The sequence below is a fragment of the Asterias rubens genome, chromosome 1, assembly GCF_902459465.1.
Source record: "Asterias rubens chromosome 1, eAstRub1.3, whole genome shotgun sequence".
NCBI classification, from domain to species: domain Eukaryota; kingdom Metazoa; phylum Echinodermata; class Asteroidea; order Forcipulatida; family Asteriidae; genus Asterias; species Asterias rubens.
Window position 1 is genome coordinate 26788823 of NC_047062.1, and position 12245 is coordinate 26801067.

Here is a 12245-nt window from a genome sequence, read left to right on the forward strand (position 1 = left end):
CGGGTGGAATTGTGTGCAGTTACTGAGTCAGAACCCGAATTCACAATTATATTGTGAGGTCGTTTCCATTTACTAACTTTGGATGCAAAAACCATTGTTGTTGTCAACTTCATTTAGGGAAGTAAAAGTTTATAGTCTTTTTAAGACCCTTTTTTTTTTTAAATATCTGCCTGAAACCTTCTTAGTCACAGCATAGCAGTGACAGTGTATTGCTTGGTTGTATTTACTTTTATTGAGTGAGTACCGAGCAGAAAATTGCATTTTTTGATGATTTTTTTTTAAATTTCACTCAAGAAAAAGCAAATACAAGCATTATGAATTTATATTGAGTATGTGGGGAAAGGTTTGGTAGTGTAGTACAAAAGGAACTTCAGTTATTGCTGGCTAACGGGCGTAAAACTTTCACCTATCAACGCTGATTTGACAAAACGCATAGCGTTAAGGAGGCCCAAAATATTAGACCCCTGTAAGGCTCACAGCCGCAGGGGAGCCTTATAGTTTCTAGAAGTAAGTCAGGTGATTGTATTCGGGCGATCAATGCGGGTGCTGTGGGTAAGTTGGTAGTTGTGCTGTGCGTGTAACATCTTGCACCAAGACTACTGCGAGCCGAGCCCAGACAAAAACTCCACACCAGGGGACGCCAATGCGCCAAGAAGTCAGTAATAGTGCGGTTGCCACCCTGCCCCTGTGCTGAGCCTCCCGGTCGTCACGGTCATCTGTGGGCACAGTAGAATTCTTGTTCGCTAGCTGTTTAAAGTTTAATCTTAAAAGTGAAAATAAGGAAACTTGGCACTGATATTGCAATAGCCTCATCTGGACAAACTATATATTTAGTTCTGTCGATACTTGGCGGTTTTGCTCAGTGTGTCTTTACTGAGTACATAATAAGTTGCATCATCTCCAAGCCACACAAGTGGGATCCTTCTATTGGTTTTGTTTCTCTTCATAAATACCTGTACCCATTTCACAGTCTCACACAATAGTCGTTTATAACCGAGTATCAGTGGCAATATGTAATTTACATGATCATGCAATACAGTACACCATTGAGAAGAATACAAGCTTGAAATGATTTTGGATTCCACATTCATGGGTTGTGAGAAGACAGCTTTGTTGCAATATTTTTTGAAAATACAAGAATTGGCAAAAATATTTTACGCGGGTATTTATTAAATTCATGTTTAGGCTGATAGTCCAATAGAAAACGCTTGTACAAGTTTTCTTGAACTTAATGATATACCTTTCCTTTCAACTTGCTGACCCATAAGATGTACACTTTGGGTGTCCTGTCATTTCTTGGAGGGGGGGTGGGGGTGTTGGTGTGATGCATGTCAATTAATAATGGATCAGTGATCAATGTAAACAATTACAATAAACATCCACATCAAAAATATGTACAACAGTATTTTTATTTTGTATATAGTTTATAAAAAGTACTTGAGATGTTCAATTCGGTGTTTTAAAAAATTACACATTGAATTGAAGAAATGGTCACTGACAAACTTTGATAGAATTTCCCTTTGAGGAATGTTGTATTGTTTAAAGGGAAAGTACATCGTTGTACTTTGGAGAGGTTATTCATTCCATCCTCTACACAGTACATGTAGATTTTAAAGTCACACAATACAAACAACCTCTGTACATATTATGCAATTCGGCTCTCATTTTATAGCATTGAGAACAATTTTGAAACTGTTATTTTGTGCTCATCCATACCAGGCTTATTTTAATTCAGATTTGGACAGTCAAAATAAGCAAGATAATTTGTGGGCCCTTTAAATTATGTTGATATTTTTTTTGACAGTATTTCAATGTTTATATAATAACATAATATCCCCGATTGAAATTTGTAAATAACATTTTAACATATTTTTTTACTTGATGCTAGAGACAGTCCTTTTGAATTTTACCGGAGCTTTCTTTTTTTCAATTATGTTATTTATCATATGATAATCCATGTCATAAACAAAGAGTTTGTGCTGTTTGAACAAACAGTGTGCTGTTTGTTAATGAAAATAATTATACAGCCTTTGCCTAGTACAGTTGGGTAGTACTGTTGAGTACATTTCCACTAAACTTAAGCATTTAGCTCCAAGCAATGTAAATTTTCAGGTTCTACTGTCCAGTCCTTCAATCATGTATACTGCCACTGACTACTGTACATTTGATTTACATTGGTCTGAATGATACATTGGGTGGTGTCATGTACACCCACGTACGTATGTACATGCATGACATTAGTCCAATGGAGCTCTATGTACATTTTGACTTGAGCACCAACTTGCCCTGGGTTTTGAAGCCGTGTGGGCGCATGGTTGTGTACAAACTATAAAAGCTTGACATTTTTCTTTTATTGCTGTAGTACTTTTACAATGTATCTGCACATACGTAAGTGCTATCTGACACGATATCCTTTAGGTTCGTTACGTCTTTCAGGTATCTTCTTCAACTTCCCCACTAGCTGGACAAATTGTTGGGATGGCTTCATGTTTTAGAAAAGAACTTAGAAAATGTGTAGTGTATTCCGGATTCTCAAAGCACGACTGCTCGAAGTGTTTGCTGCACAGCGCTGGAAAAGACTTGCAAACTGACCCCATCTTTAGTTGTTCTGCTGCATCAAGCAGCAATACACCTGGTTGACATTGCCGGAAAAATGCAAAAAAAAAACCTTTTTCAAAACGTACAAACTCACGACTATAGGACTTGAATGTACTTGCACGTACGTGTGTTCGATCGAGGCAAAGTCTACCTCGATTAACGTCTCAAAAGGGGTTGGCGGAGTCACCTCCCACACAACTTTATTTATTTTTTTAAACATATAAATCGTTAAAAACAATTACTAACAAAAATATTTTATTGTTCAGAAACATACTCTAATGTTTGAAGAAAAAAAAATCTATTTCCAGGTGACTTAAACATGCATTGAGTTATATTGATAGGAACAATTAAGCAACCACATAAAGAAAAGATCTGTCATTTGGGGTACCTATTAAACTTCGTTGACACCACAGAATTGAAAGCTATTTTTCAGACACAAGGTCAACACGTGAATATAGTTGGTTTCTGTTCAAAATATTAGAGAGTGATTGATTTTCATGTTAAAAAACGTAAGACTGCTGGACTTTTCTAGGCATTGGTACCTCATTGATTTTTAGAGGAGTTCATAGATTTTCATCTTTTAGTTTTCAATCAACCGAACCCCCAATTGGACAGCCTTGTCATTAAGTTTTGCTGTGACGTGTGAGTGACACTAATAAAAATGTTGTTTACCCCATTTGCATACGCATCATGTTTTTATGATTGCGGAAACCAATATAGGCCATTTGTGTGGTTTCACATGCTGTTTTCTGATTGTAACAGCATTTCAGATGGGGCTATTTCCCTGAAGAATTAGTTCTATTAGTTTTATGAGATATCTGATTGCAAAAGATTTTTGGTTAGACAAAGTTTGTTTTAAAATATTTATTATCAATCCTGTATTTGAGTTTTTTGACAAACAGCTTTTCCATATATGCACTTTGTACGGGTAAAATAGGCCTAGCACTAATAACTTCACTTATGCAAAAAATACCCCTACCTTTCCCAAACCTCGGCTCAGGCCAGGCTTCGTGCACAGCATACGCAGCTCAGCCTTTATCCTGCATCAAGGAGCAGCACACAAAGCCTAAGCCGAAGTTTGAGAAAGGCCCCAGGATCTCATACAAACATTCTACCATTACCCGTCATGCAATCACCTGCAGTGGACATAACGCTCCCGTACATTAGTGAAATTTGAGACATCTGAGCTGTGCGTACTGAGCTTCTATTTTTGGCATTGGTGTCGAGTAGTACATGTATACAGAGGAACAAAACTCAACACAAAACAGTTATTGAAATACATTACGAAGACAGACTTTTAAACATGTCATAGGCGTACACTTTTTATCATAACACATCAAGGGGCCATTCAGAATAGGCGGTTTTAAAATAAAATTATGTTTGGAAAAAAAAAATACAAATCCCCCCCCCCCCCCTGAAATTATTGGTGGATGGGTCAAAATAAAAAAACTTTCAATTTCATCGGCGATATCATATAATGTCAAGTACATTTCTCAGACCCAAAGAACATTTCATGCAAGCGAGTGTTATGTGCACAGAAATCCCCTTGTTATTCTCACAGTGTCAGCATATCTGAACAATGTACGCTTTGCCTGCGTACTAAATCCCACTCAGGCACAGTAGTAGTTGCTGACCGTAACAGGGCCCCCTGGCCAAAGTAAATTGCTGGGCTTTGTTGGTGTTTACCACCCCATGTGACAGGAATGAGAAAATAACTTGGCCCCTGCCACAAAGTCAATATCTATATGGAAGATCTAAATGTACCAGCCACAGAAGACTATTGAAGAGGCATTGTGCTAGTTGGGTGTACACTGGTTCAAATTACACAAGCTGTCATGCTTTGGTATTCATTCTTGTTGAATCAAACATGTGAAATAAGTCTATGAGCAAAGACACTCCAACAAATCCTTGATCTTAGTCATTGTGAAGTGAACAAGATGTCAATGACAAGCATGTGTGCTAGTCATTCAATGGTCTGTGAAAATGTAACTGCACAGTGCTTATTTTCTACAAAGTTTAGAGTATCATTCTTTTTCCTTTTGAAAAAACATGTGTGGGCAACTTTATTACATTGTTATAATGATGAAGAAAGTAATAACATCCAGTGCATTATAAACTTTTCTTTTCTCTTGTTGAATAGCAGAGCAAAATGCTACACACTATGTTTCAATTGCTACTAAAAATATCACCATTTGCAGTGTTTACAAAATAAGTTCAGTCTAAAATTTTTGCTGCACAAAATGGTACATATGGATAAATGCAACATACAAAGCTACAGTGTACACGTATGTACCTTCGTAATACTGAGTGATGAAATCTTGAGGATCACATAAGGGTACACCACACTAAATAGGGACTGTATCATAAACCTAACCCTATCATAGTTTTAAAAACCCACAACAATGTCTTGTCAACTTGAGGTCATTGCTTTTTATGAGTTTAATTAAATGGGTCAACTATTGTGCCCTGGGGTTGATGACGTCAAACTTACACATTTGGGTATTGACCGCTTGCATGACGTTTCAAAAACGCACCTGTGCACAATGCGCATCTACCATTCAGCAGACGAGATAGGGGCATGTAAATGTGCTGCAGGCTGTGGAATGGGTCAGTACTATGTAGATTGTACGTATGTAGGCATAAAGTTGGCCTTTACAATGTAACACATGTAGTATGCAGTGGAGCTTTTCCAAAACCAAGGCTATCATAATTTAGTGCACTTATGCATTGATTCTATCTTCAAGTCCAAAATATTAAAAAAAAAAACGGGTGAAAACTTCCATTTGTTAACCAATGACATTGTTTCACTGTCAAATTGATTTTTATTTTAAATCTGTCCAAATTCTTGCATTGTACCAGATTGCACATTTCATCATAAAACCATTTAATATAAAATAGGAATGTTTTTCAACACTCCTGACTGACTAGCCAGCTGGACCACTTGCAGTCTATAATGTTGTTTCTTCCGGGGCTTTCCACTGGCATTTTGCCAGCAGACCTCTGTTATTATAAGGAAGGACCATGAAACAATCAACAAACCAACGATTTCAAAATTGGGTTAACTTTTAAACTCACCAAACATTAAGTTTGGCTGCAAGTGTCTTTTTGTAGGGTCTCGGTGAGACTTTGTGTTTTATTCCATATAAAGACAAATCTTCAAAGTTTTGCAGAGGAATCCTTGTTTGGTACAGTACATAATGTTATCAGAAATGAGTACACATTGAGAACATATTGTACAAAAAGCTGGGCCCAGTTTCATTTTGCCTACGATTAGATAGGATAAACAGTGTTAGCTGCGCTTAATGTTATCCTGTTTCATGGGTTAGCTGGGACTTTTTTCTTTACTAAGCTTTCTCAGCTGTCCTAGCTCTGTGTAGTGCAGCATTTGGGCACTAACCCTACTAATCTTATGTACATGTATGAGCAGAGAGTAGTGACAAACAAATTCTGCTGGAAGAAGAGCCCTTGATATTGAGTCCTGATTGTTCCATAGTATATTATGAAATGACAGCAATCAGCTCCTACCAGTATACCTGAAGCATAGTTTGGAGGTATTTCACATACCAAGAGAAAGTTTAAGGCCATCATGAATCCACAATATGACTGACCTCTTGATCCTAGCTTCACACCTTCTCTCCTCCCACTCCCTGTTGATAAACTACATAGCACCATGGTCTAATCAAAAAAATACTTTTAAATCTGGTAATATTTTCAGGAAACCTTGATTCAAATAAATACTTGCTACTTGTACACTTTATTGTAACTCAACTTGTTCCGATCATGCTGATTGTTGTGCATTCTTATACTTTGTATGCAATGTTATTCTGCCCTATTTTCACTGTTTGTTCAGTCAGTGTGGCCTTTGATATTTTGTTGGCAGCCTAGCACTTTTCAGTGTACATTTACCGCATGTTGATTTTTGTGTGCACCTATGCATAGTGTACACCTGGCATGATTTAGTTCTGGATGTACTGTAGATAATTGCATTAAATCCCTGTCTCTGTTTGTTGTATTTTAACTTCTTCATGCCTCTTTAAATGTGGACACAATTTGTTTATAAATAAAAAACCACCATTGAGTATTACAGTTGCCTCAAAGTCACTTCAATTTCAAGACTAAAATGATTTTACCATCCTGTGTGCAGTGTAATGAGAACTGGGAATGTTAAAAAGGTTAAATTGTCTTTTTGGCTAGTAAATAAACATCAAAAACAAACTTGAAACAAATATTTAATATCCGATTCTGTCTGTACTTGATTGTATACTCGTGCAAATAGAAACCTTTCTGGCACTTCAATGTCTATAGGAATTCCTAAGACTGTTTAACCCTTATTTACCAAAGAGTGACCTTAAACATTTTCCAGCAGTCAAAATACAGCACTTGTCTTACTGTATGAGAAATTTTTACATTTTTATTACACACGAAAAACACACAATTTTGATGACGTGTAATCTTTCTTCATGTCGAAAGTTAATCATTTTATCCTAAAATGAAGCCCACTGCCCAGGCTATGTGGCTTTGTTGTAAACATGTTGTGATATGACCTTTTGCATAGTCTATTTTTCAAGGGACACCAATAGCTCTATGTTATTCTATGTGTGTATGGTTTTAATATTTTCAAGTGATCAATATTGTACATTATTTGATGTATTTACAGCTCAACAACCAACAACATCAAGAACGAGAACGAGTGGAACACCACAGGACAGAAGTAGTCGTCCCTACAGCCTCCGCAAGAAAGCCTCTCCCATCTCCCCACCCACTGAAACTATTAGTGTAAGTGACTCTCATCCATTGCATGGACTCTAATTCATGTTGTAGCCATCTTGGTCTAGTTCCCTAGTTCGCATGTCATCATAAGGGATCAGACTTTTCTTTTTAAATAATAATGATAATAATAACCAATTCTTATGTAGGTCATTTTGCAATAACCAGCTCAATGCGCTTTACGTTAGTGCCCAAGAGTGGATTTCTCTCGAGTTAGGACGAGTTACTTGTCTTAACTTACATGTAGGACTAGCCGTATGTCTGTGTTATCTCCTAGGACAAGTGTTATCTCCCAAATTAGAACTAGTCCTTGTCCCAAGTTAGAACTAGTCCTAACTCTTTGTGCCTGGAGTCGATTTCACAAAGATTTAGGACTAGTCTTATCTTGGGTTAAGACGAGTTACTCTTCCTAACTTAGGACTAGCTATACGTTTTTGATATCTCCTAGGACTAGTCCTAAGTTAGAACTAGTCCTACTCTTTGTGAAATCGACCCCTGGAGTCGATTTCACAAAGAGTTAGGACTAGTCTTATCTTGGGTTAGGACGAGTTACTCTTCCTAACTTAGGACTAGCTATACGTTTTTGACATCTCCTAGGACTAATCCTAAGTTAGAACTAGTAGTCCTAAGTTAGGACTAGTCCTAACTCTTTGTGAAATCAACCCCAGGTCTTTTTCAGTTGTAATTGATACTTTAAGCTGAACTGACGATGCCTGATGATTGAGGTACATGATTCTTATACACATTTGCTGAGAATTACTAGCTAAAATGTCAATGATGTTTTCTGTTTATGCCAGGTTCCTTGGCCAAATAGACCTAAGTACTAAAGACGTCACAGTTTGTTTACCACTTTGCAGAAGAACGGGACACCAAATGCAGTAACCAGTGATAGCACTTCAGTAGTGCAGTAAACAAACCGTGACATCATCAGTACAGGGTCTATTGTGTTCAATGGTGAACAGAAATTGGTGTCCATATGGTTTTCCAAAGACGATATTTGATTTCCCAAGATGCAAGGCAGGCTGTCATGTGAAGCTTCTTGTAGTTTTTCTGGAAACGGGAAAAGCAAACTAACATAATCTCCTTTTGTAGGTTAGTTCCAGTGTACGTGAAAAGTGATATGAATGGGCACCATGTAATTCAATAGGTTCTATGGCAACATCAGACGACATAAACATTTCTCTCTCTCCTTCAGTGTAATACAGACCCTCAAAACATTTAGAAAATATACAAAACTGTGTAATAATATTAGTAGCTCCTGTACTCGCTCCTGACAAAGCCCCTATTTTTTCCAATAATGTCAAAAGATGTTGATTCTGGCCCAAGTCAGAGTCACTTACATCAGGCCTCGACCTCTGCAGCGGCCACCAGCGGCCATTGCCGTGATGCCCCAGCGAATTGCCGTGAAGCCCTTTTAAAAATCACGTACCTTACGGCCACTTGGCCGTCGTGCCCTTTTTCATTGATTCCATAACCTTATTTATTCGAAAATGTTATTTAATGTTAACATTGTGACCCATTTAATTTATATGGAGGTAAAATTCGGAACGTACGATCCCGCACACTAGTTTTCACAATGCTGATTCTGTGCACTAAAAAAAGTGTCGAGAACGTGGCATGGTAACCATATCAAACTTAGTTGAGCTGTTTACTACTAAAAACGAAGCACCAGACTACTCCAATGTATAAACTCGCCACAAGTCCCTACACTAAATTACGCATTTTCGCACTGATTTGTCTATCAAGATCTGTATTTGTAGAGGTGGAGGCGCGCGGCCGGGGACTGTATACAGTCTATGTTTTTCCCCTGGCTATTTCGCTGGTGTCCAAGGCTTGTACTGGATTAATGTTTGTGACCCACCACTACCTGTGATCTGCCTGCCTTGCGACTTTGTTTTTCATTGCCAAACACATGTTTGTGTACACACAACAAGCGTGGAGTTGTAAAACGTCAAAATCGGACTAAATGGAGGTAACAGCAGAGCCCTAATTTTGGAAATCATCATACTCCATCAAGTTCATTATTGATCAGCATGCCATCCCACAAAAGATGCAAAAATAAGCAGGAAGGCGAAAGGGTTGGAGTGGTGGCAGCAAAGTGCCAACTTGAGAAGCATTTTTTAATTAGGTGCGTTTGTTTACATTTTTATAGTATTTATTTAGCGCAGTCTAGCGTGGCAGGCAAAATACAACTTACAAGTTTAGCTAAATACTAGGCCAACTATTTTGTGCTAAGGGGTTCGTTTTTAGTTTTCATAATCATATTTATATAATAGAAAAAAAAGAAAAAAAAGTTCAAATCATCGGATTTAGCTGAGCCTCCGGGTTGTTGGTGGGTTTTTGGCGTGGGCTGGGTGGGGCTCGTTTGTCGCGCAGAGTTGGGGTAGTGGTGAGCCAGAGACTAATTGATCTTTTTTTCTTCAGATTGGCATGCAGGGAACTAATTTTCTTAATATTTTTTTCTGTATGATTTTTTCAACAATTCTTTGTTCTGGAGCAATGATTTGTTTTCAGATGAGCAGAAGGGAGTTTAATTAAGTCGATGAATAAGGGGAGGGGGTCAGGGGTAAAATGGGGCAAGTTAATTACTGGGGTAATCGTTTGCAATTCGAGTGCTGCAAAAAAACTGTAAATAATTCAGAAACAAATATTTTTTAACTTTTATTTAATTCCAGTTGCATAGCATGTAAACAGCGACAATGAAATAAATATGGGTTGGAAAGTTGACCACCATCTTGAAATCAGTGGAAAGTATATTAACATAATCATCAACAAATAAAGGTTTGAAAATGGCCTTGGTGCCCTTTCAGTTGGCCTTGGTGCCCCTTTCTTTTTTAGAGCTTTTGAGGCCAAGTGGCCTTGCCCCTCTGAAGCTAAAGGTTGAGGCCTGTTACATGTGACTCAAGTGACATTTGAGTCCAGCCACTTAAGTGAGTTGATTAAAGGGTAACTGATAAATCTTTGACCCATGATACAAAACTGCAGTCTGCAATGTAGTTCGAGTAGATGAGTTTCTCTCTCAATTTACCATCTGAACAGAGGCCAAAAAAGGGAGCTGATTTGTCATTTTGAAGTTTATTTTGAGATGTCCGATGCTACTGCTGCTCTTATACTGTGTAAACGCCCAGTCTTCTACCTCGATTGTTACATTTGCTGGGCTAGCTGGGGACTGCACTAGTAAACTAATTATTGTTTTACATTGGATCAGGTATATTTTACCACCATAAACTGTTTTTAAGAGTTAGGGTATTGATACAGCTGTTTTGTTGGGTTTTGTTAGAGTGAGGAAGGATCCGAGTAAATCACTCAAGAGAGATAGGGTAAATTGAGGATTAGAATCACACAGGTGTAGCACTAGCAACAGGATGAGGCTAGATGGCCGCTATATCCATAATATTTGTGTTTTTCAGTTCAGCTTTTAATTTTGTTTTACATTGGCAGCAAATTACTACTTTGGAATGCTTCCAATGTGTCTTTAGTAATAGCTACTTGTATGTTTTGTACCAATATGAAACGTGGGATCCCTCATACACAGGCAGCACTCTGGAATTAACAAAGACCATGGCCTCCATTGCCCTGGTGCCTTGGTGCCCATATACATGCTATGGAAGTTCCCTTTGCAAAATGAAAATGGCCTTGCCCTCTCAAAGATAAAATTACGGGTACCTGTACGTAACTGTTAATGTACATGTATGAGTACCATGTACAGTACTTGATTATGTACTAAGCAGATGGCAAGTGTTGAAAAGGTGCATCCTTTTTGACAGCTCTGTTAATGCTATGTCACAGTGGTTAACAGGTGACTCGGTACAGAAATGGCATCTCTTTACCTCCTCCTTCTGTGAAGTATCGTCAGACCTGTATCCTTTGGCGAGACCCATTCACATTGATTTATTATGACAGGTGAACAACGCTTTCCATAATCTCGTGTAGCGCCAAAGGAGGTTACTTATGAGTGGCATACCCATACTTTGTGTACAGACCCCAGCGCATGATGTCACAAGCTCAAACAGCGCCCTCACTGAGATCAAAGGAAGACCTCTCATTGGCTGAGAGTTGAACATGGGATGTACACACGTTTTGACCATGAAAAATCTCACGTACTACATGGTCTCTGAACTTGGCATCTCTGTGACAGGTGTCCAGTAACATGAACTATTTAATGTTATGTTGTGACGTCTGTTGATCTGGTTGTTGTAACAAGTCATCAACGAAATGAGTCCATTACCTGAGTTACCCTAATGTGGTTAAGTCTGGACAAATGGTTGCATTTTGGAGCATGTGCATGCAGGCCCTTATACCAATACTGGTAGATAACCAGCACAACCCCTGGAAGTAGAGAATGGTTGCAAGCACACAATAGTGTCTTGAAATTAGTCCCTGGTCTTTCTGCACCGATTCGGATGCATTCTAGTAAGTGATAAGTTAGTATACATTCGTATTGATGTCAAACTTTAAACCAGTGAGTTTTACTCAAACCCTTTTATACCCTAATGTACTGATGACCATTTAGTGACAGTTAGAAGTTTCCAGCTCCTCACATGTTTGAGTTACTGATCACCGTCATGGATAATGCCAACATCTCTTGGCAAGGAACCAACTTCAATGGAGCCAATGAAAGTTCAAATCAGTTCCTTCTTTAGATATTGTGAAGTGTTACAACAGAGGTTTAGAATGAGCAGATGTTGTACGCAACAAAACAATTTCCCTTTTGATCTGGGGCCAATTTCATAAAGTCTGTAAGCAGACGTTTCTGCTTATGGCATGGCTCTAGCAAAATTGTTGGTTCATAACCATTGCTCGCTGTCTGTAAGCAAAAAAAGGTATGCTAACTTGTCTGTGGTTCTTGTTGAGCAGATAAATGATACAAAAATGCAAAT

At 38.2% G+C, this 12245-nt stretch overlaps 1 protein-coding gene across 3 annotated transcripts in view; it reads left to right on the top strand.

Annotated features, from left to right (window-relative positions):
• Nucleotides 1–12245, top strand: part of LOC117290298 (F-box only protein 11-like) — a 42307-nt gene that overhangs the window by 522 nt on the left and 29540 nt on the right. For all 3 annotated transcript variants that reach the window (XM_033771615.1, XM_033771623.1, XM_033771631.1), the window contains exon 2: nt 7256–7374. In XM_033771615.1, the coding sequence (XP_033627506.1) occupies nt 7256–7374 (119 nt within the window). The remainder of the gene's footprint in view (nt 1–7255; nt 7375–12245) is intronic.